This window comes from Rana temporaria, chromosome 2 (genome assembly GCF_905171775.1).
Source record: "Rana temporaria chromosome 2, aRanTem1.1, whole genome shotgun sequence".
Classification (NCBI taxonomy): domain Eukaryota; kingdom Metazoa; phylum Chordata; class Amphibia; order Anura; family Ranidae; genus Rana; species Rana temporaria.
The window spans coordinates 438835028-438854280 of record NC_053490.1 but is presented as its reverse complement, the minus strand read 5'-3'; the positions used below and the strand labels follow the sequence as shown (position 1 = coordinate 438854280).

The window sequence follows — 19253 nt, the reverse complement described above, 5'->3', positions numbered from 1 at the left end:
GGAAGATCTAGACTACTTACAGATTAACATCATGCTTCATAAGTCTCATTCTGGCATCTCTCGGCCAACACTTTTTATTGTTGTACCCTACAATGTTCTCATTATTGGGATCTGGATGTTCTGTAAGGTACCTCTGAATAAGATCTCGAGCATCATCGGCTGAAAATCTACAAACAAACAAAATTAACATAACAGCAATTAACTGCATGATCACTTACATGGAGTGTTCAGAAAATGCGATTGTTGAACTTAGATGTAACATACCGGAAAAAAATGTGGATGCGATCAATGTATCTGCAATACAAGCGAATGGGGTGAGCAGCTTCTGTGGCCACATCTTGGAAACTCAAGAAATCATTTGGCATTTGAGGTGGGCCAGCCATCTCACTGGCCCTGTGCAAACCTAGGACTAACAGATCCATCACCAGACCATAATACTGAACAATGAAAGAAGCAAACTGGAGTCCTCGAATAATGCCATAGGAGTTTGTGTGATTCATGTCCTACAAGAGGGGTAAACATTTGAAAAGTGAGAATAAGCTTGCAATATAGGTTACCTTTAACGATTTGTTTTTAACAGGGTCGCTACTAAGGCACTTGGATACATTGCCAATATGCGTGTCCCTGATGTCAGATTACATGTAAATCCTATTCCTGCTCACAGCACATACACTAGGCACCAACTCAACTATACAATCTAATAAAATGTTGCCTCCACATACTTACTTTGTAATTGATCACAACGTTGTTTTTGGCTGTCATGTAATCAGCAATGTTGTGATCGACAATTAGACGCAGAAGACGATTCAGCAGAGTCAAATCGATCTTTTCATACATCTTCTCAAACCGAGACTCAAGCATTACATTGCATTCTCCTTCAGTGGTGTCCCACACATCCTGCAAGTTGTTGATGCCTGCAATATACAAAATTTTGAGGTCAGCTTTCCAGCAAATTATGAATGTTCTGGTAGGTAGCAAGATGTCTACATTGAAATCTCCAATTTTACCCATGTAGCATTCTGAGGACTAGGGATTCTCGGACTGGATTTCTATCATGGCATGGTCCTTCATCCCCAGATTCCCCCCTTCTCCCTTATTTAAGGCCAATTTGGTGGAGACTTCCGTAGGAAGCTCATGAAGAGTCAAGCAGATGCTAAAAATGTCACCTACAAATGCTATAAAAGTCCAAAAAAGTCCCTACTACCAACAATAGGATTTCTTGTTTACCAAATGATCATAACCACATGTAACTTTGCAACTGAATGGCAGCAATTTGAGTTGCAAATTTTACTGCACTTGCAAATCTCATGCTAAAGTGTGCTGAAGTCATATTATCATCATAGACCGGCACAGAGAGCCAACAGCAGCACTGAAGTATAAATGGGGGCAGTGCAACAAGGAATTCAGTCTGACTGAAAAGGCACGTTTCAAAGATGCAATATCGCAAAAAGAAATGCATTTGAATTGATAACTGTCCAAGTATTATACAATCCTAAAAGAAAAAAAAAAATACAGGTTTAACCTACAATTATTAGTTTATACTCGTAAAACCCCATTTAACAAGATCAGCGTCCATCTTCAGGTTGTTCAGTTAAAAAAAAAAAACTGAACTTTAGCCATAACAACTTGATAAAAAATAATGTTCTTTAGCAAGGAACATACATGAATAATTATGCTAGGGTGTGCTGAAAATTGCCTACAGCAATGTTCCTGCTTCCTGCCGGAGGTTGCCAATTTGCTGAAGCCCAGAGCCCCAGCAGTAAATCATGAAGTGGAACTTAATCCATTGGTTTAAAAAAACAGTTGCATTCCTGGAATGCCAAGATTGCCAATTATCACATTTGTATTTGTCCTCAACCAAACTGTCAAACCATCTAATGTCTGGATTCATAACTGATCACATGTGCAGCACCATGGCAGTTGCAAATCAAACCAAGCAGCTTCCTTGGCTGTAAAGGATAGGAGGTGTTAATTTCCTCTTTAAGACTGTCAGATCGGCCTTTACAAACTCAGCAGTGCCTAAAAATGGAGAGCAACTGGATCATGCGCAGAGCAGGATGAACTGGTGTATTACTGGATTTTAAACCATATAGGACACTTATTTTTTTTTATGTTTTACATAGCTATATCTGCAAAGAGGACCAGCCTAAAGTGATCTAGCAGGACTTAATTTTATGACTAAAGTTCCACTTTAAGCTTTGAAAATAAAAGATTGATTGGTTGCCATGCAGATTTGCTTGAGATCCTGGCCGCCCATTTTGATAAATTCCTCCCACTATAGCTTTCCTTTAACTGCTCAGATTGATGGATAGAACAGTTGTGTTTACTGAGGGGGTTACCTACTGCGGGGAGGAGTCGCGATAGCCGACGTGGGACCCCAAAACAGGAGGATCAGGGCCACTCTGTGCAAAACAAACTATACAGTGGAGGCAAGTATGACATGTTTGTTATAAAAATAAAATAGTGAAAATTTTGTGTCACTTTAAAGCTCACTACATCTGCAAACTGCATTTTCAATTAAACGTTAATAAGCTTTCAGAATTGTGTAACCCAACACATTTTTGATATTTCACTCTGCTATGGCACCTCGTTAATAGCAATCAAATCAAAACCCTATACATTTTTACAATACAAGTTTTGAAAAATTTCAGTAGCTTTCTTAAAGTGGTGATATTGCAGAAAGTAGCGTCTATAGTTTACCTTGGCACCACTTGTACACAAGCAAAGGAGGGGGTTCTGTGTCTGCAGGTTTGATCCAAGGAGGGAAGAGTCGTCTCTTGTCTGCTTCATACCACAGATATTGATCCAGGTAAGCATCAGTGATCTTCTCGAGAGGCTCAACATCATAGACAGGGACTAGGTGACTGTAAAGATCCATGAACTCTATTCCCACCTTAAAATTTTGAAAAATAAAAAGTCAAAAATGAGAATTTTGCAATTTACAAATCTTAAAAAAAATTAAAAACCCCATCTAAAAACCTACACAGAGATCAAATTGTCCATTACCTCCTTGAAAGCTCTTTGAGTGAGCAAGTGACGCTTGATTCTGGACAAAGCTTCATGGGGATTGTCATACGCTTGTTCAATCAACCCCAACTCTTCTCGTTGAGACTGATTTAAACGGGACTTCACACTAAATCAAGAAGAATCGAGTTTTAATGGACATAGGAAAATAAAAAATAAAAGTACAATCACCTGCAACTGTTCAGTTTAAACAAGAACAAAGGTATTTTATCTGCAAAAATTAAGGTTGGAACTGCCAACAAACACTTTAGAATTAAACTTACAACACTAATGGGCTACTGGGTTTCTACGCATCTGCTCACTGAAACAGATTGCCAATTAAACCAATTGGGTAAATGTAAGGGCAACATAATTACCTGTATGCTTCCTTCAATCTCTCAAGAGCCAGGATGAGCAGTTTAGTATCATGTTTGTATGAAAGAGGAGGGAATGGTATGGGAGAGAACCTTCTGCTTTCCAGCCAGTGCACTGTGGTGGTGTATACTGCTACAGCTTCTTCAGCAGTGATGTAGGGCCCATCCTAAAACCCATGAGAAGCAGTTAAGCAGTGGAGCAAAATACATTCAACTTTTAGTATAAGGAACTGATTTTTTTTTTTACATCAGAAATTCTAGCACTCACCTTTAGGTAGTTGTGTTGTCTTTCTTGCTCAGCCTTCAGGTACAGACGAGTCAGACGGCCCAAGTTCTTCTTGCACACAGTTTTGTCCACAGTTGCACCACGACGAATACGCTCTCTGTTGTAATGAGCAGTGTTTGTCCACCAATCAGCCTTTGCTTTTACATACCGGAGAATCATGTTCTCAATAGGTGTAGGAAGACCAGGTACCTTAAAGAAAAATAAGCAGTTAAAATCAAATAATGCAATAGCACAGGAACGCTTTTTAAAACTTAAAAACACACTGACACTAGCACCGTTTTTCCCAAACAGATTTATATTTTTTACTTTTTGGACTTCTCTAATGAAAAGAAAAAGATAAAATGTATCTTCTTCTCCTCCCACTGTACAAGGGCAGGTTGGCACAGTACTGATCACATGGTCAAGAGATCGTAGCTTTGTGCACAAAGCTACGTGCATATATGCAGTGCCCAGTAGAAAAGTCAATCGTAAAGGGGTTAAAGACAATATAAAGTATTACTTTGTTACGTAAAGTAAAGACAAAGTTATTGCCTATCAAGTTAACAGTACAGATGTGAGAGCCCAAGTGTTAACCAATTACAATTGAGATATTATTGTGATCATGAGAGAAAAAACACACACACACACACACACACACACACACACACACACACACACACACACACACACACACACACACACACACACACACACACACACACACACACACACACACACACCTTTCAAGCCAGCAACATTTTTAAAGTGCTAAAATATTTCAAGCAAATTATCTAGGACATTTTCTGCATTCACCTTCCAGGGAATGTTTGCCTTCCAGCATCTCCAGGCTTCACTCAAGTGTTGCAGGATAGTCCTTGCTTTATTCTGCTTGATACCCTCTGGCATCATGTCCAAAATGTCATGCATGACGGCTGCTCTCAGCTCCAGATCAAAGTGAGATTCCACTCTCTGCTTTGTCACGGTTTTTGCTACCCCCTTGGAATGACGACCTGAGAAAGGAGGAGAGCATGCATAAGCACAGAGAAGAAGTACAATTCCTATAAGTCACTGAGAGCTGCAGTTAAAGGCAACTGATTACCAACCTTCAAACTGTCTAGCCAGAAGATTTCCAAGCCATCTCTCCAGCAACGGGGTGATGCCGCGCATAAAGAAAAGCCAAACTCTCCACCCAGCTGCCCAAAAGCCACAACCTGGTCCTTTTCCCACTGGACCCTAATTCAGGGCAAATGGAAGAATTAAGGAAAAAAAATATATAAAAAAAAAAAATTAGCTTACAGTCCTTGATACGAGTCAAAATAAATCCAAAACGTAAAGTGCACTTACTGTGTTAAACCTGTAATAGATTAAGTGTTTCAAGTCTTTGCACATTCGGATCTGTCTCATAAGTTTGTACTTGTATCTGTACATGCCAGTCAGCTGGCCCACGTGGGCAAAGATGTACTGAAGTCCATCTGATAACTTTAAAAGAAAAAAACACAATAGTTACCCAGACTGCCAAACTACTTTTATGGTTTATAAAGTAATTTTTTAGTGCATGGGGGGGGGGGGGGTTGTAAAGTGGACCATTGATCTACCTGGAAGGCATCCACGTTACCAAGCCTATACTGCACATGACTATCCACCACCAGTTTGGTCAGACGAAGAACCTCTCGGCACAAATGAAAGGCATTGCCAAATCGAGACTTCTTACGTTCCTGCGTGAAGATATACGAGAATGGTTAAATAAAGCAGTCACTCAGTACCTTGATAAGAAATGCACACGCTTTTATAGGGGGGGGGGGGGGGGGGCGGCAAATCAAGTAAACCAGAAACCAGTGCTAAACTAAACTGCTACTGATGATTTTTCTAACAATGCTAGCTGCTTGGCAGCAATAATACTTCAACAGCATCACATTCTGAGGTTCAAGGGATATAATCTCTCCCTCAGAACTTGTATCTGCTGTGGATCGGTGTCTAGGTCCTCTTAAAACATTTCTGTTCCCGTCTTGTCCTGGAGCTAGCACTGTAGCGATTTAAAGGCCTGGACTTGAGTTTTATTTACTTCGGACATTAATAAATAGGTAATGCAAAAGGGCTGATGTGCCCTTTTTCTATCTTTCTATGCATAACTTTTTTTTGTACCCCAAGGTTTATTTATTTTTGGCCATTTACTTTTTACATATTCAGTTATATTCCTAATAACTTAAAAGTGATGAGAGTGTTCCTTAAAGTGTTTGTAAAGGCAGAGTTTTTTTTTTCTCTTAATGCATTAGGATAAAAAGCCTTCTGTGTGCAACAGCCCCCCCCCCCCCCCCCCCCAATACTTACCCAAGGACCATCTAGATCCAGCAATGTTGAATGAGAGACTCAGCTGTCCGGGACTCTCCCTCACTGACTGAGACAGCAGAGCGGCACCATTGGCTTCCCCTGCTGTCAAAGTCAGTGATTTTTAATATTAGTTAAAGGGGTTGTAAAGGTAATTTTTTCCCCCTAAATAGCTTCCTTTACCCTAGTGCAGTCCTCCTTCACTTGCCTTATCCTTCGATTTTTGCTTTGAAATGTCCTCATTCCTTCTGAGAAATCCTCACTTCCTGTTCTTCTGTCTGTAACTACACACAGTGGTGTGGAGAAAGCCTTGAGGGGGCGAGCAGGAGAGTCAGGACGCCCACTAACACACAGTAGAGAGTGTCCTGACTTTCCTGCTCGCCCCCTCAAGAAGCTTCTCCACACCAGGGAGAAAGCCTCGCATTACTGTGTGGAGTTACAGACAGAAGAACAGGAAGTGAGGATTTCTCAGAAGAAATAAGGACATTTAAAAGCAAAAATCGAAGGATGAGGCAAGTGAAGGAGGACTGCACTAAGGTAAAGGAAGCTATTTAGGGGGGGAAAAAATAATAATTTACCTTTACAACCACTTTAAGTTGAGCAGAGAATTCTACTTTAAATAAAATGTGTTTTGCGGAAAGATCTTGACCATATTCCATGTATTCTGTCATTGGTGCCAACATAACCCACGACAGCTGGGTCACAGCCCAGCCCATCCCACCAATTTGCCTACCGACCCCTCCGCATGCCAAACCCTGGCACCAGGGAGACAGAAGGCCAAGGCAATCTTGGCCACAGATTTTTCAATCCGTCCTTTGAATTAGAGACTCCCCAATTGCTGCAAACTGTCTAGGCCTTCCTGCATTACCATCACCACCCCTACTAGATGGGCTGCTCTCCTGGCTGTTAGGCTGCCACCTCTCTAGATTGCAACCCACACATCTTTACCCGACTTGGCAAATTTGTTTAGGTGCTCAAAACACAGGACTGACCTTACTTTTTTGTGAGGCCCTACCTCACCTTAATGAATTGCACCCATTTGTTCTACAAAACAGATCGCACAGAGCCTATTATATAAATAGATTTCAGCCCAGCTACAGGGTTACACCATTCTAAAAATTGCTTAATAAAGACTGGGCAAACTGAGAATTTTAGTTCTACAACAGCTGGAGAGCCACAAGTCTTGCCTACTTAAAAAGCTGTGCCATCACACACACACACAAGCTGCAGAAATGAAGGAAGATAAATTCAACGCTTAAAGTGATACTAGAGTAAATATAGCCTTAATCTATAACTTGTGATTGTTTAAAGTTGCCTTGTAAAGCCCACATTTTTTTATGTACCGATACTCAGAACAAATGTATGTAGTTATACCTTGGTGGTAAGAGTTTTTACAGGTTTCAAATTGAAATTGTAGTCCAAGTGAAGGTAATTCAAGTTCTTTCTGTGGATCAGCAAGTTCAGCATGTTGTAGCCTTGGCGACAAACCTGAAGTCCAACCTCCACCCAGTCCAGCTTAGTGGATTGGAAAAACTTTGTAGCTTTGAATGAGCGGAATAGATACCTGAACAAACAGAAAAACTTTTAGGATATCGGGAAAAACAATACCAAAAAAAAATAAAAAACTTAGCCACTCAGGACAACTCACCTCTTTTTCTGGGCCTTAGGTGGTCTATGTTTAAGAGCATTAAGGACATAGTACTTCAGCAGTTTCTGATAAGAGACACGAACTTTAACAGGCTGACCAGCTGGACAATGCTCCCGGTACCTTAACAAATCAGATAAGACTATTTGAGAAACAAAACTACAAAATTTTGTATTAACATGTCTGAATGCCATGACAGCACTTACCAGTTCTTCACCAGAGGTATGTCAACAGCCCTTCGTGTTCTACCAGACCTCAGGTTGAATGGGCGAGGCGCCCAAAGCAGAGCTATGCCATTGGCTGTGTTGTCTGTATAAAGAGGAGTTTCCTTGAGGAATGGCTCCACATATTCTGGCAACTCAAACTCTTCATCATCATCTGGTAAAGGCTCCTGACTCTAAAGGAGGACAGAATTACATTATGTTACAATAAAGGATACTTAACACAAGTCCATTTAGTAAGAATACACAATCAAGGGTTTAAAAAGACCTCTTTCTCTATGGATACAGCTACAGTGCAGGTATATAAAACTAATAAAATTTTATGGCAATGTAACTAGGTAAATTTTTCAGTTCCAACTCAATTGTTTAAAAAAGGAAAACAGATTTTACATATTTTATTTGGATGGGATAACAAAGCCTGTCATTTATTACAAAATTAAATTGCATTTTAAGCAGCATTATCACAAACTTTAGACGTTTCTTACTGGTTCACAAACTCGCTCACAATTGTGAGTAGCAGTTCCCCATTTCAAAACAGGGTTTGTACACTTCAATTTAAAATTGAACATAACACTCACCTTTACAGAATGTCTGTGTGATATGGGGTTGATAAGAGGATCAAAATAAAAAGCTGGGAGATCGGGATCCTCTGTTTTTATGAAAACCACATTTGGTGTATGGTACCTGTAGGATGATGTAAAGTTGTGGTGAACTGGCAATCACTGTATATAATGATGTATCAAAATATCTGGCTCTATTCCTTACCATGTCAGATGCACATGATGAGGGAGATTGTTGTACAGATACGGAAATGCGATTTTGTATTCTGTGCGAATTGGCTGGCGAATAATGATTTTGTTAATATCATTGAACTCATTCCAATCTTCATCCCTGAGTAGAGGGCAAAAAAACAAAACACACACACAACAAAGGTTACTGGTAAAATCAAAAGGATAAAATGTTGGATAATAAAGCCAAGTTGAGAGTATGTTTCAGACTTACTGCAAATTTATATCGCGAACCAATGGCTCAAATTTTGGCCCACCTGGAATTGCCATGTTTAAAGCCTTAGATGTGAAAAAAGCTTTCAAATCAAAAAGGTAAAAGTAGTTGTCATCAACTAGATCTGTGAGCAGCTGATTGGCCAGTCGGTACAGAGTGGACATCATAGGAAGTGTGAACTGCCAACGTTGGTATGTTGTCCCATTCACATACCTAGAAGGAAATCGCATAATTGGAAGTCATTTTTCTTTACTTAATTTATATAAATCGCAAAATAGAACTCTAAAGATTTTGTGAATGTTGACATCACAAAGTTGAGTGTGAGCAGTCTTACTTTCTGTTGTCTCTTAGGGGCTGGTGATCATAGAACCAGTCCATGACTGGAGCATCTTCTTCATTGTCCAGCTCCAGCTGAATAGCCTCCAGGGGCTCCACATCAAGAATGTTATCAGCATAATCCAGAGGTGGCTCTTCATCATCAAAGGGGGGAAATCTCATCCTCTTAAAATGACGCCTGTCTCGCTTTTCTCTCCTCATCATGATCCACATGGACCTGTTTGAAGAGTTACATAGGACACAGTGACAAACAGGAAGACCTCATCCTGTCAACATCATAAAATAATCTAGCAAGTGTGCCAAATATGGCCAGAGCGCCAAGGGCAAGAGCAACCTTACACATAGCAAGTGGAGATCTGCTCTACTTCCCAAGCATTAGCAGTAGGTTATTGTTAATGAAAGCAGAGGGAGAGATGCTACAGTTAGAGGAAACGTCCCAAAAATGAGGGAATCTCATTAGTATAATTTTTTTAGGTGGTGTGGGGAAAGAGTTTCTAACAAAAAAAAAATAAACTAAATAAATCTGCTGACAGCTTTGAAGTGCAGCCCTCCCACACTTGTCCAAGCTCCAAAACTACCAGAAAGTGACAATATTTTGCCCATCAGATTAGCCTGACATTTGGGCAAATGCAAATACGTGCAGGGATCTACAAGTGCCTGCACCTCGTATCCTTCAGTGGCTTCCCCCCCCCCCCTCAGACATTATTATAAACCTACCACTAAAACATAACAAAATGCTGAGCAATGCATATTAAACAATACAAAATACATTGGGAGGAACAAAGTAGTTTTTCTTACCCCCATTGTGCTATGTAAACAGGTTCAATAACCCAAGGGATCTCGTTGACAAAAGAAATGGCTCCAGTAATATGATACAACACTGGCACATCTCTAATCTGCTCCCAAGGCATGGGCATGTTTTCTAGTAATTTCAGCACTGCGTGTGGCATATACTTCAGAGCTCTGAAAAACAAATGCACAACAATCTATATAAAACACAACTGCAATGGAATTTGGCAACAGATACATAGGTAACTATAAGACTATCTGACATCAAAATCTCTCAAACAAATGTGACCTTACCCGAGGTAGACCCTCTTATCATGACGGAACTTCCTGTTTGTCATGTCACCATGGTCACGGATGATTTTCCGCACGTGCTCTGGGGGCATGTCTTCTTTCTGAGCATCCACAAAGCCAAATTTCCTTTTCTCTGCATAACGTTTGGCCTGCAGCTGTTGCCATTTGCGAGCTAATGCAAAAAAAAAAAAATCATATTAGCAAACACTTGCTGTTATAAACAGAGAAAATATGCATCCTGCCATTAAAGTGGTTTTAACCACTTGGTGCCCAGAGGCTGCAATGTAACGTCCTGGGCTTTGTGGGGGTATATCTGAATGATGCCTGCAGCTACAGACATCATTCAGATATTGGCATTTTCAGCCAGCGATTCCCTACACTATAAGAATGATCATAGCGTCGGTTCCATCGCTTAATTGTTCTCACGGGTGGCGAAAGGAGACACCCCCCCCCCCCGATGCTTCTCCCGACTCAGCGCTGCGATCAGCGAGTCGGAGAACGGATCCGCCGGCCATGGATGCTGATCATAGAGATTTTCGGCAGACCAGATGGTCGTCGGAGTCTATGATCGTCGGAGGCTGGGTGCGATGTCATGACGTCACGCCCGGCCTCTGCATTCAAAAACCGGCGCCGCCTCAGCTGGGAAGAGTGATCGTTTTTTTATTTTAGGCTTTCCAGCCTAGGTGTTGCAAGAACCTGGGTGCTATCATAAAGGGAACCTCAAGAAAAAGAAACTCTAAAGATATAAGGAGCTACTATAGGTAGTGATGGACAAAACTCAAGGTAGGTGAAAAAATATGAAAAATAATTTATTACATTTTATATTGTAGGGATTTTCAATTTAATAAATTATTTTTCATATTTTTTCACCTACCTTGAGTCTTTTCCATCACTACCTATAGTAGCCCCTTATATCTTAAGAGTTACTTTTTCTTGAGGTCCCCTTTATGATAGCACCCAGGTTCTTGCAATAATGTTTTGGCTATGGTAGAGACCTCCCTTATAATGAGTGACTACTCAGTGTCCCTACTTACTTAGCAGCGGCCCTACAGGGGTATGTTCATCAAATGTTGTTGGTTAGTGGTGAGATGTGTTGTAATATTAATATATATGTGTAGGTATTTAATATATTGTGTTATATGTATTGCACAATATATTGTATTGCATTACCATATTGACCAGGAAATCAGTTGAACTGTCCAAGCCAGCTGAATTATAAAACATATCAAAAGGGACAGCTGAAGACCCTTTGATGTGTTAATATTATGCAAGACTACCTAGGAAGTATTTATTGATGGTAATAGACTTGAGGGGTATTCATTCATGGGAAACATTTGGTTGACATGGAAGAACCCCTCCCTCCAGTGCGAGACCAGTATTTGAGACATTCAAGCTGGCATTCAGTCAGTCTTGTCACTGAGAATATTCTCTGTGTATTCTCTGGGTATGGCACAAGTCTAGAGCTGATCTAGTCAGATGGGACTTTGAATTACTTTGTTGGATTTGGACTTTATTCTGTATTGGAAGTCAAATAAATGCACTCTCTGGAGAGCCTGGTGTGTTGCTGCGGAACAACATAATTTATAGTCATCATACAATACCTAAATTATCTACTGGACACTATACATTTATATCACTACAAGATGTAGGGTCTTATTGACCCCATATCTCACTGTAAAGAGGTCCTGTCATATTCCTAATACAAGGGATGTTTACATTCCTTGTAATAGGAATAAAAGTGATCAGTTTTTTTTTTTTTTTTTTTAAGTGTCAAAAAAAAATAAAAAATTAAAATGTTATTGTTAAAGTGCCTGCCCCTGTCCCCATGTGCTCACACGCAAGTCCTGCCCACACATGAGAAAACAGTGTTAAAACCACACATGTGCGGTGTCGCCGCGAGAGCAATAATTCTAGCCCTAGACCTCCTCTGTAACTCAAAATATGTAACCAGTAAACAATTTTAAAGCGTCGCCTATGGGGATTATTAAGTACCGAAGTTTGTCGCCATTCCACAAGCGCGTGACATGTTAGGTATTTATTTGCTTGGCGTAACTTCATCTTTCACATTATGCAAAAAAAAATGGGCTAACTTTACTGGAGGTTTTTTTTTTTTTAAAGCATGAAACTCCCCCCCCCAAAAAAAAGTGTTTGATAAATTGCTGCGCAAATACTGTGTGAGATAAAAAGTTGCAATGACCGCCATTGTATTTTCTAGGGTCTCTGCAAAAAAAAAAAATAAAACACACAACACATAGTGTTTGGGGGTTCTATGTAATTTTCGAGCAAAAAAAAAAAAAAAAAATATGATTTTTACATGTAGGAGCAAAGTGTCAGAATTGGCTTGGGCGCCAAGTGGTTAAAGCTTCCCCCCTCAAAATAATAAACATGGTTTACCTACCTGCTCTGTGCAATCGTTTTGCACAGATGAGCCCCATAAACCACCTTTCCTGGGGTCCCCTGCAGGAAATCTTGTCTCCTTCTCTTCTGAGTGCCCATGCAGCAAGCTGCTTGCTATAGGGGCACTCAACTCATGCAGGCTAAATTCTGACTAGGCTGAGTGTGTCTATAGACACACACAGCCTGGCTTGGCCCCACCCCTGCTTCCTCCTCACAGGATTTGACAAACAGCAGCATAGCTGATGGCTTCTGCTGCCGCCAAGTCTCCTGTGAGAAGATAAAGAGGTGAGAAGAGTTGCTGCAGATGGGCACCGCGCTAGATCGAGATAGGTCAAGTGTTTAAGGGGGGCTTGGGGGAGTAACTTTTGAAAAATGTTTTGCCCCAAAGAAGAAAATGCATTAAGGTAAAAAACCCTTTTGACTCAATAACCACTTTAATGCCCTTGTATACTAAAAATGCAACTTCATGCACTGACCTGGAAAAAGTATGCAAAACACGATTTCACATTTTACTATAACCTCTCACTAGCTGCATGCTTGCTCAGCAGATGTTTACTTTATGTTTAGAAGCATTGACAGCTTAAACATTTCATTGACCTGTAGTGTAGCGAGATACGCAAATTATAATATTGGTTAACTTAAAATAATTCACCTTTCTCCTGTAACTTTTCTTCAGACATGTAATCTGGCGCTATTGGTGGTGGTCCAGGCATGGGGGGAACCCCAGGTCTGTATGGAAACACCCCAGCCATGGTGTTTCAAGCTGAAAAACAAAATAAAGAAATTTAACACAAGCATCACAAACACAGCCAAACGACAGACATTATGTGGTACACTAATATTTTAAGTGCCAGTAAATAACCTGATTCACCACAAGCAGCAGTAAAGACCTCTTATTGATGTATACCTCTACAGGTAAGCCTATAATAAAGGTACTGTAGGTTTACAGTAACGTAAATATCTCATAATACCTCAAACATACATTAGTAGCAGCCAGTGCCATCACCGGCGCATGCTGACTGTGCTCTAAATCCGAGGTGCCAGCCATTTAAACAGCCAAAGCCCGCAAACCCAGAAGGAAGACTGGGTGAAGATGGAAGCCCCAGCAGCAGTGACAGTGCACCGCCAGAGCTTCTGGTTTTAAGCAAAGTCTGTCATAATGTGCTAGTATGTTGTGCATAGCACCACATTATCCTGCAGGAGCCCAATTTTTATTTTCAGTTTACTATTGCTTTAAAAAAAAAAAAAACATTCACTGCAAATGGACTCTTTCCTACAATAACTTTACACTGATAATGTCTGCAATGCTGAATAAATGTATACAGTCACATAATAGATCTGTCTATGGTACTATTATTCATGAGGTTCAGGCTACTTAAACATTACTGTCGTTTTAGCGCCACTTTTCGGCCGCTGGCAGGGCACTTTTAATACCCACTGGCGGTCAAGCAAAGAGTTAAAAGCACCTATATTGCGGCGCTTCGGCAGCGCTGCCCATTTATTTCAATGTATACATCGCCCCAAAGATGCTGCTTGCAGGACTTTTTTCCTGTCCCGCAAACGCACCGCCCCAGTATGAAAGCACTCAGGCTTTCACACTGGGGGAGCATGAGAGGTGCCTTTCAGGTGCTATTTTTAGAGATAAAACACCTGAAAAGCACCTCAGTGTGAAAGGGATCTCAATGTATCACCCTCAGTGTGAAAGGGATCTCAATGTAGTACTAGCTCAGTTAATGAGTCTGATTACCTACAAGATGAACGCATTATTTACATTATTTTTAGGTCAGTTGGTTTCCCTGCAGAACTTTACAGATTACATAGCTGTTCAGTACTAGAAGAATCTCTAGAGGGGCGGGCAACCTTAACTACCTCAATATGGGCACTTTTACCCCCTTCCTGCTCAGGCCATTTTAGCATTGAGCGCTGTTGCAATTTGAAAGACAATGGCGCTGTCATAAAACACTGTACCCAAATTAATTTTTAATAATTTTCTTCACACAAATAGAGCTTTTTTGTGACATTTAATCACTGCCGATTTTTTTTATTTTGTACCAACAAAAAAAGAAAGACTAAGAATTTTGAAAAAAGTTTTCCTTAGTATCCGTCAGTAAATTTTGTAAATAAATAATTTTTCTCCTTCACCAATGTGCACTGGTTAGTTGGTGCTATTAGACCGCACTGATGGGCACTAGAAGGTAGCACTGACTGGTGCTAGTAATGGGCACCAATTAGTGGCCCTGATGGGGCTTTACTGTAATCAGGGCACCAACGATTGATTACCTGTTCTTCCCTTTGAGGCGATGCTGCTGATCGGCTCTCCTCACCACACACTGTCAGTAGGAGGCTAGAAGAGCAGATTTACGGCACTTCTGCATTTACATGTGACTGTGATTGGACAAAGCCGGTCACATGGTTAAAAAGAGCCCCATCAGCTGCTCTTTAGAGAGATCAGGGTCAGGCTGTGTCCTAGCAAGAGCAGCAGTTCTGGTGCGCTGTCATATGACGGCCACCCAGAACAAGAGTCATTTGATGGTGGCGGCAAGTGGTTAAAGAGATGGAGATCTACCTAAACAAAATGAGAAGTTAAAGGTCACCGGGCACAGTGTTGCCTCCTCACACCTGATTTAAACCATGCTACCGTGTCACAATTGCGTGCATAGCACAGCAAATATGGGTTTAAATCAGGGGGTGAGGAGGCAACATATGTCAACCCAAACCCCCCCCCCCCCCCAATCGCTACCCTCTTTAGTTGCTGAGGCAGCATCCAAATGTGTACACATGCCCCCTGTTGCTTATGGTGGGTGCAACAGCCCGCCAATCGCGACCCATTTAAATAAATGGGACCACTCTGCAAGTGCCACGCAACGTTATGCTTCTGTCGGGTCCAAGGGGTTAAAACTGGTGGCAATGAAAGCAACACAATGCTGCCTGCTTTAACCTTTTGTTTGCTGTATCGCACAAGGTTGAAGGGCCTCATTCACTTGAATGGATCATGCTTGTCAGCTACACCCACCAACCTCCTGCAGGGGCATGTGTACACTCTTGGCCACTGTCTTAACTAAGGATGAGCTCTGGCGTGTTCGCATTGTACACGTGCAGAGCCTGCCAGGAAGTGTGCACGGCGCTGCGCCAATCAGTCAGGGAGACATTGTCCCGATGCTCGGCTGCAGGGATCGTGAAATGTCTCCCTGGCTGTGATTAGCGCAGCGCTGTGCACACTTCCTGGCGGGCTCTGCACGTGTACTATGCGAACACGCCAGAGCTCATCCTTAGTATTAACTACTGTTTTTTTCACCACCCCCCAGACTGCAAATGTAAATAACCCTTACTGTTCCAAGCCCCTTACACGAGGCTACTTTCACACTGATTTGTGCAGTGCATCTGCAACTTTCCTGGGTTAGCTTTGCCATAGACTTCTATTATATTATGCAGGTGTGGTGCACTTTTCTGGAGGTGCACCAAAACTCCTGCATTCAGGGGTTTCGATGTGCTTTCAGAAAGTGCAGCAAACCCACAGGATAAAATAGAAGTCTATAAGTGCAGGGAAGCTGCAGATACATTGCACTGCACTCACGGTGTGGGTAAACCATGATGCAGCAGATCTTCATTCTAAGCAAAAAATATAAAAATAAAAAATTGCAATCCTCATTTTACCTAGAATCGTGCAGCTCTGAATGAATGAATCGTGCAGCTCTACTCTATATATTTTCTTACCATGAAAGTGGAGTTACCCTCTGAGGCCGGCTCACAGCATTGGGTCCTGTGCGCTTCCGATCACCCGTTCAGGTGAATGTCAGGCATGAATTTTTGCCTGAACTCACATCTGAACCGGACCTGAACACGCACAGGACCCTTTTGGAATGTGGAGCGCAGCTGCCCCAGACCTGTGTGAACCCGCTCCATTGAGAGCCAGTTACACGTGCGTGTCCTGCAAATTGGATACAAGGAAACACATCCAATTCGTACATATGTGAACCCGGCCTAACCAGAGATCTTTGCGTGTATGGTCAGCGTCACAAAACGCAACGTCGGCAACCATTTGCTGGTCAAGCTGGTCTCAAGTAATTAATGGAGCATTATAAAAATAAAATGTAGATTACACAGCTAGCAGAACACAATACTGATCACTGTAATGGGTAAAGAAGTATGGTAAAGTTCCAGCACTTTCATTTGAAAAATAAATCAAAGTGATGGAGAAAACTGAAGAGCAACTGTCCACCTAGGAGGACGGCAGGGTGTAGCCGTTGGCTGGTTCTCACGATGGAAGGTCGGCTGGGATCAGAACATCCACAAAGCCAACGTTCTCCTCACTCCCTGTATCCAGATAACAACACATGGAGATCCGGCCTCACAGCGAGCACACGGCGCCCCCTATATGGAGCTCAGGCCTAGCAGACAACCAGCATGTCCTCCCCTCCCTCAGGGCTCCGTATTTACACAGCCACCCCGTACAATAACATAGGACGTGCTACACTCATACCGGGCCGCTTTCAGTTTCCCCCGCACTTTAGGCCTCAGGCCTGAGCCCGCTCCGTGCAAGTCAAACGATTCAGCGGCCCCAAATCACCCCACCAGCCTGCTTCCCCTGCGGGGATCACACACCTGGCTCTCCGGCCTCGTTTCGTCTCTCCCGCTTGCCAGGCCCAACTTCCTCCCAGAACACAGACGGCGGAGGAACGCGGAACACACGATCAACCTGTGACCCGGAAGTGCAAGGCAGCGACTGGCCTCTCGTTACACCAATGAAATCATGGCACTCACCAAATGTGGAAGTGACGAAAGGGCACGCAGGGCGTGGCCAGTGTATTATAGGGTTAGGGTGTCTATGTGTTGTGCTGTGGCAAATGAATGCAAGCAAACGTGATATAGTTTCGTTATAGTTGTGTAACAGGATCAGTAATGCTGGGAGTAGTAACACACGAGGGGTTTTTATAACCTTACTGGACCTTAGGTTCGATTTAAAAGCAATTTTTCTTTTTTTTTGGATGAAATAGACCTAGAGGGAGGGTTATAATCCCAGTCAGTGTTTTTTCCATCTGTGTCCCATAGGGTAGGGTGACCAGACATCCCCGGTTTCAGGGGACAGTCCCTGGATTGAGGACATTGTCCCCGGACCAAGTCTGTCCCCAGTTTTGTCCCCGGATTGGATTTGAACAGGGGCTGGGGCAATTTCAAAGACAGTCAGTGCAAAATTAATAAAGAAAATCTGAATTACGCACCCCCGCTCCGCCGCTCCTACCAGCTTAGGGGGGTCTATTTTTTTCCATTATCTGTGCCCCGTTCTGATGATCATGTGCTGTTTGGAGTGGAGGGAATATTTCTTCAGTTTCGGGTGCATGCCCATTCAGCTCCGATCGTATGTTCTTCTGCCTTGGGTCAAGTCCCAGCCTGCCTGCCTGTTTATCTCCTTGCCTTCCCTGGTGGAGTGATCTTCCTCCGCTCCCCACCGAGTAGTAGCCGGGGCCCGGATAGTTATGCCGCGTACACACGATCATTTTAAATTACATTTTTTACAACGTTTTTTTCATGTCGAAAAATTATCGTGTGTACGCCGCATAAGACTTGAGAGGCTCTGAGGCGGGCGGCGGCAGCGGCAGGCAAAGAGTCACTGATTGCCGCCATTGCTAGTAAAAAAATATGTCCCTGGATTTCATATTAAAAATCTGGTCACCTTACCATAGGGGAGATTTCCTTTCACTTCCTTTCCCATAGCCAAAACAGGAAGTGAAAGGAAATCCCTCCAAATTGAGAAAATCCTGGGGTGTCAGCAGCAGCAGCACCAGTGTCCCCATTGAAAGATTTACCTTCTATTACTGGTATGGTATCCATCCAAAGTTTGGGATTTTCCTTCACTTTTGATGATAACAGTAAAGAGGATAAATCTCACTAACAGGGGCACAGACAGCAGGGGCTGACTGCCAACTTTTGGCCCAGGGCAAGTAAAACCCAGAGGCCCATGGTGCAGCCCCACTCCCGCTCTTCCCTCCCTCCTCCCAATCTCAGGCTGAGAGTCCACTCCAGGTCCTCTCTGCTCACCAGGCAGGTCAGGCTGGACAGCGCCTGCTACTCCGACTCCGGGTTCCCTTTTTACTCCTCTAAGCCTTTAGGAATGTTTGCGGCAGAAGCGGTGCGGCAGAGGCATAACTAGAAATGTCAGTGTAAAAAAAAATTAAGGGGCCCTCCACCCAAACCTGGGGCCCATTATTACGGTTCTGCAGTGGGACCTTTGTACATGTTCTGCAGCAGACCCCCTTCCTACACTTACATTAGAATCCCCCTCTTACATCAAAGTTTCCATCTTTGCCTTACAGTGCAAGGGGGAACTCTGCGGACCCCTATGTGAAGGGGAACTCTGCATACCCTGATCTAAAGGGGAACTCTGCGGACCCTGAGCTAAAGGGGAACTCTGCGGACCCAGATTTAAAGGGGAACTATGGTGTAAGAGGTTCTCTGGTTACTAGTAGTCTTGGGCAAATAGTTCAGGCCAAGCATAAGTTCAGACCAAACATTAGCTTTTTGCCCATTCAGCGAACTCCAGAATTGTCAGGTCGTTTGACTGTTTGTTGGGCTGTCAGTGCAGTTTTACTGCAGTATATTGAAGTGCA

The 19253-nt window shown here is 42.5% G+C and overlaps 1 protein-coding gene across 1 annotated transcript in view; it reads right to left on the bottom strand.

Annotated features, from left to right (window-relative positions):
• PRPF8 (pre-mRNA processing factor 8) overlaps window positions 1-17381 on the bottom strand; it is a 36212-nt gene extending 18831 nt beyond the window's left edge. The window contains exons 1-22 of the mRNA XM_040338383.1: window positions 17251-17381; window positions 13301-13411; window positions 10255-10423; window positions 9970-10134; window positions 9170-9388; window positions 8836-9048; window positions 8599-8724; window positions 8412-8517; window positions 7819-8009; window positions 7616-7735; window positions 7342-7531; window positions 5238-5357; window positions 4987-5121; window positions 4746-4875; window positions 4456-4652; window positions 3646-3852; window positions 3381-3544; window positions 3007-3133; window positions 2701-2893; window positions 727-914; window positions 265-503; window positions 21-167 (exon numbers count right to left, since the gene is read on the bottom strand). Coding sequence (XP_040194317.1) covers window positions 21-167; window positions 265-503; window positions 727-914; window positions 2701-2893; window positions 3007-3133; window positions 3381-3544; window positions 3646-3852; window positions 4456-4652; window positions 4746-4875; window positions 4987-5121; window positions 5238-5357; window positions 7342-7531; window positions 7616-7735; window positions 7819-8009; window positions 8412-8517; window positions 8599-8724; window positions 8836-9048; window positions 9170-9388; window positions 9970-10134; window positions 10255-10423; window positions 13301-13400 — 3446 coding nt within the window. The 5' untranslated portion in view covers window positions 13401-13411; window positions 17251-17381. The remainder of the gene's footprint in view (window positions 1-20; window positions 168-264; window positions 504-726; window positions 915-2700; window positions 2894-3006; window positions 3134-3380; window positions 3545-3645; window positions 3853-4455; window positions 4653-4745; window positions 4876-4986; window positions 5122-5237; window positions 5358-7341; window positions 7532-7615; window positions 7736-7818; window positions 8010-8411; window positions 8518-8598; window positions 8725-8835; window positions 9049-9169; window positions 9389-9969; window positions 10135-10254; window positions 10424-13300; window positions 13412-17250) is intronic.
• Between the last annotated feature and the right edge of the window lie 1872 nt (window positions 17382-19253).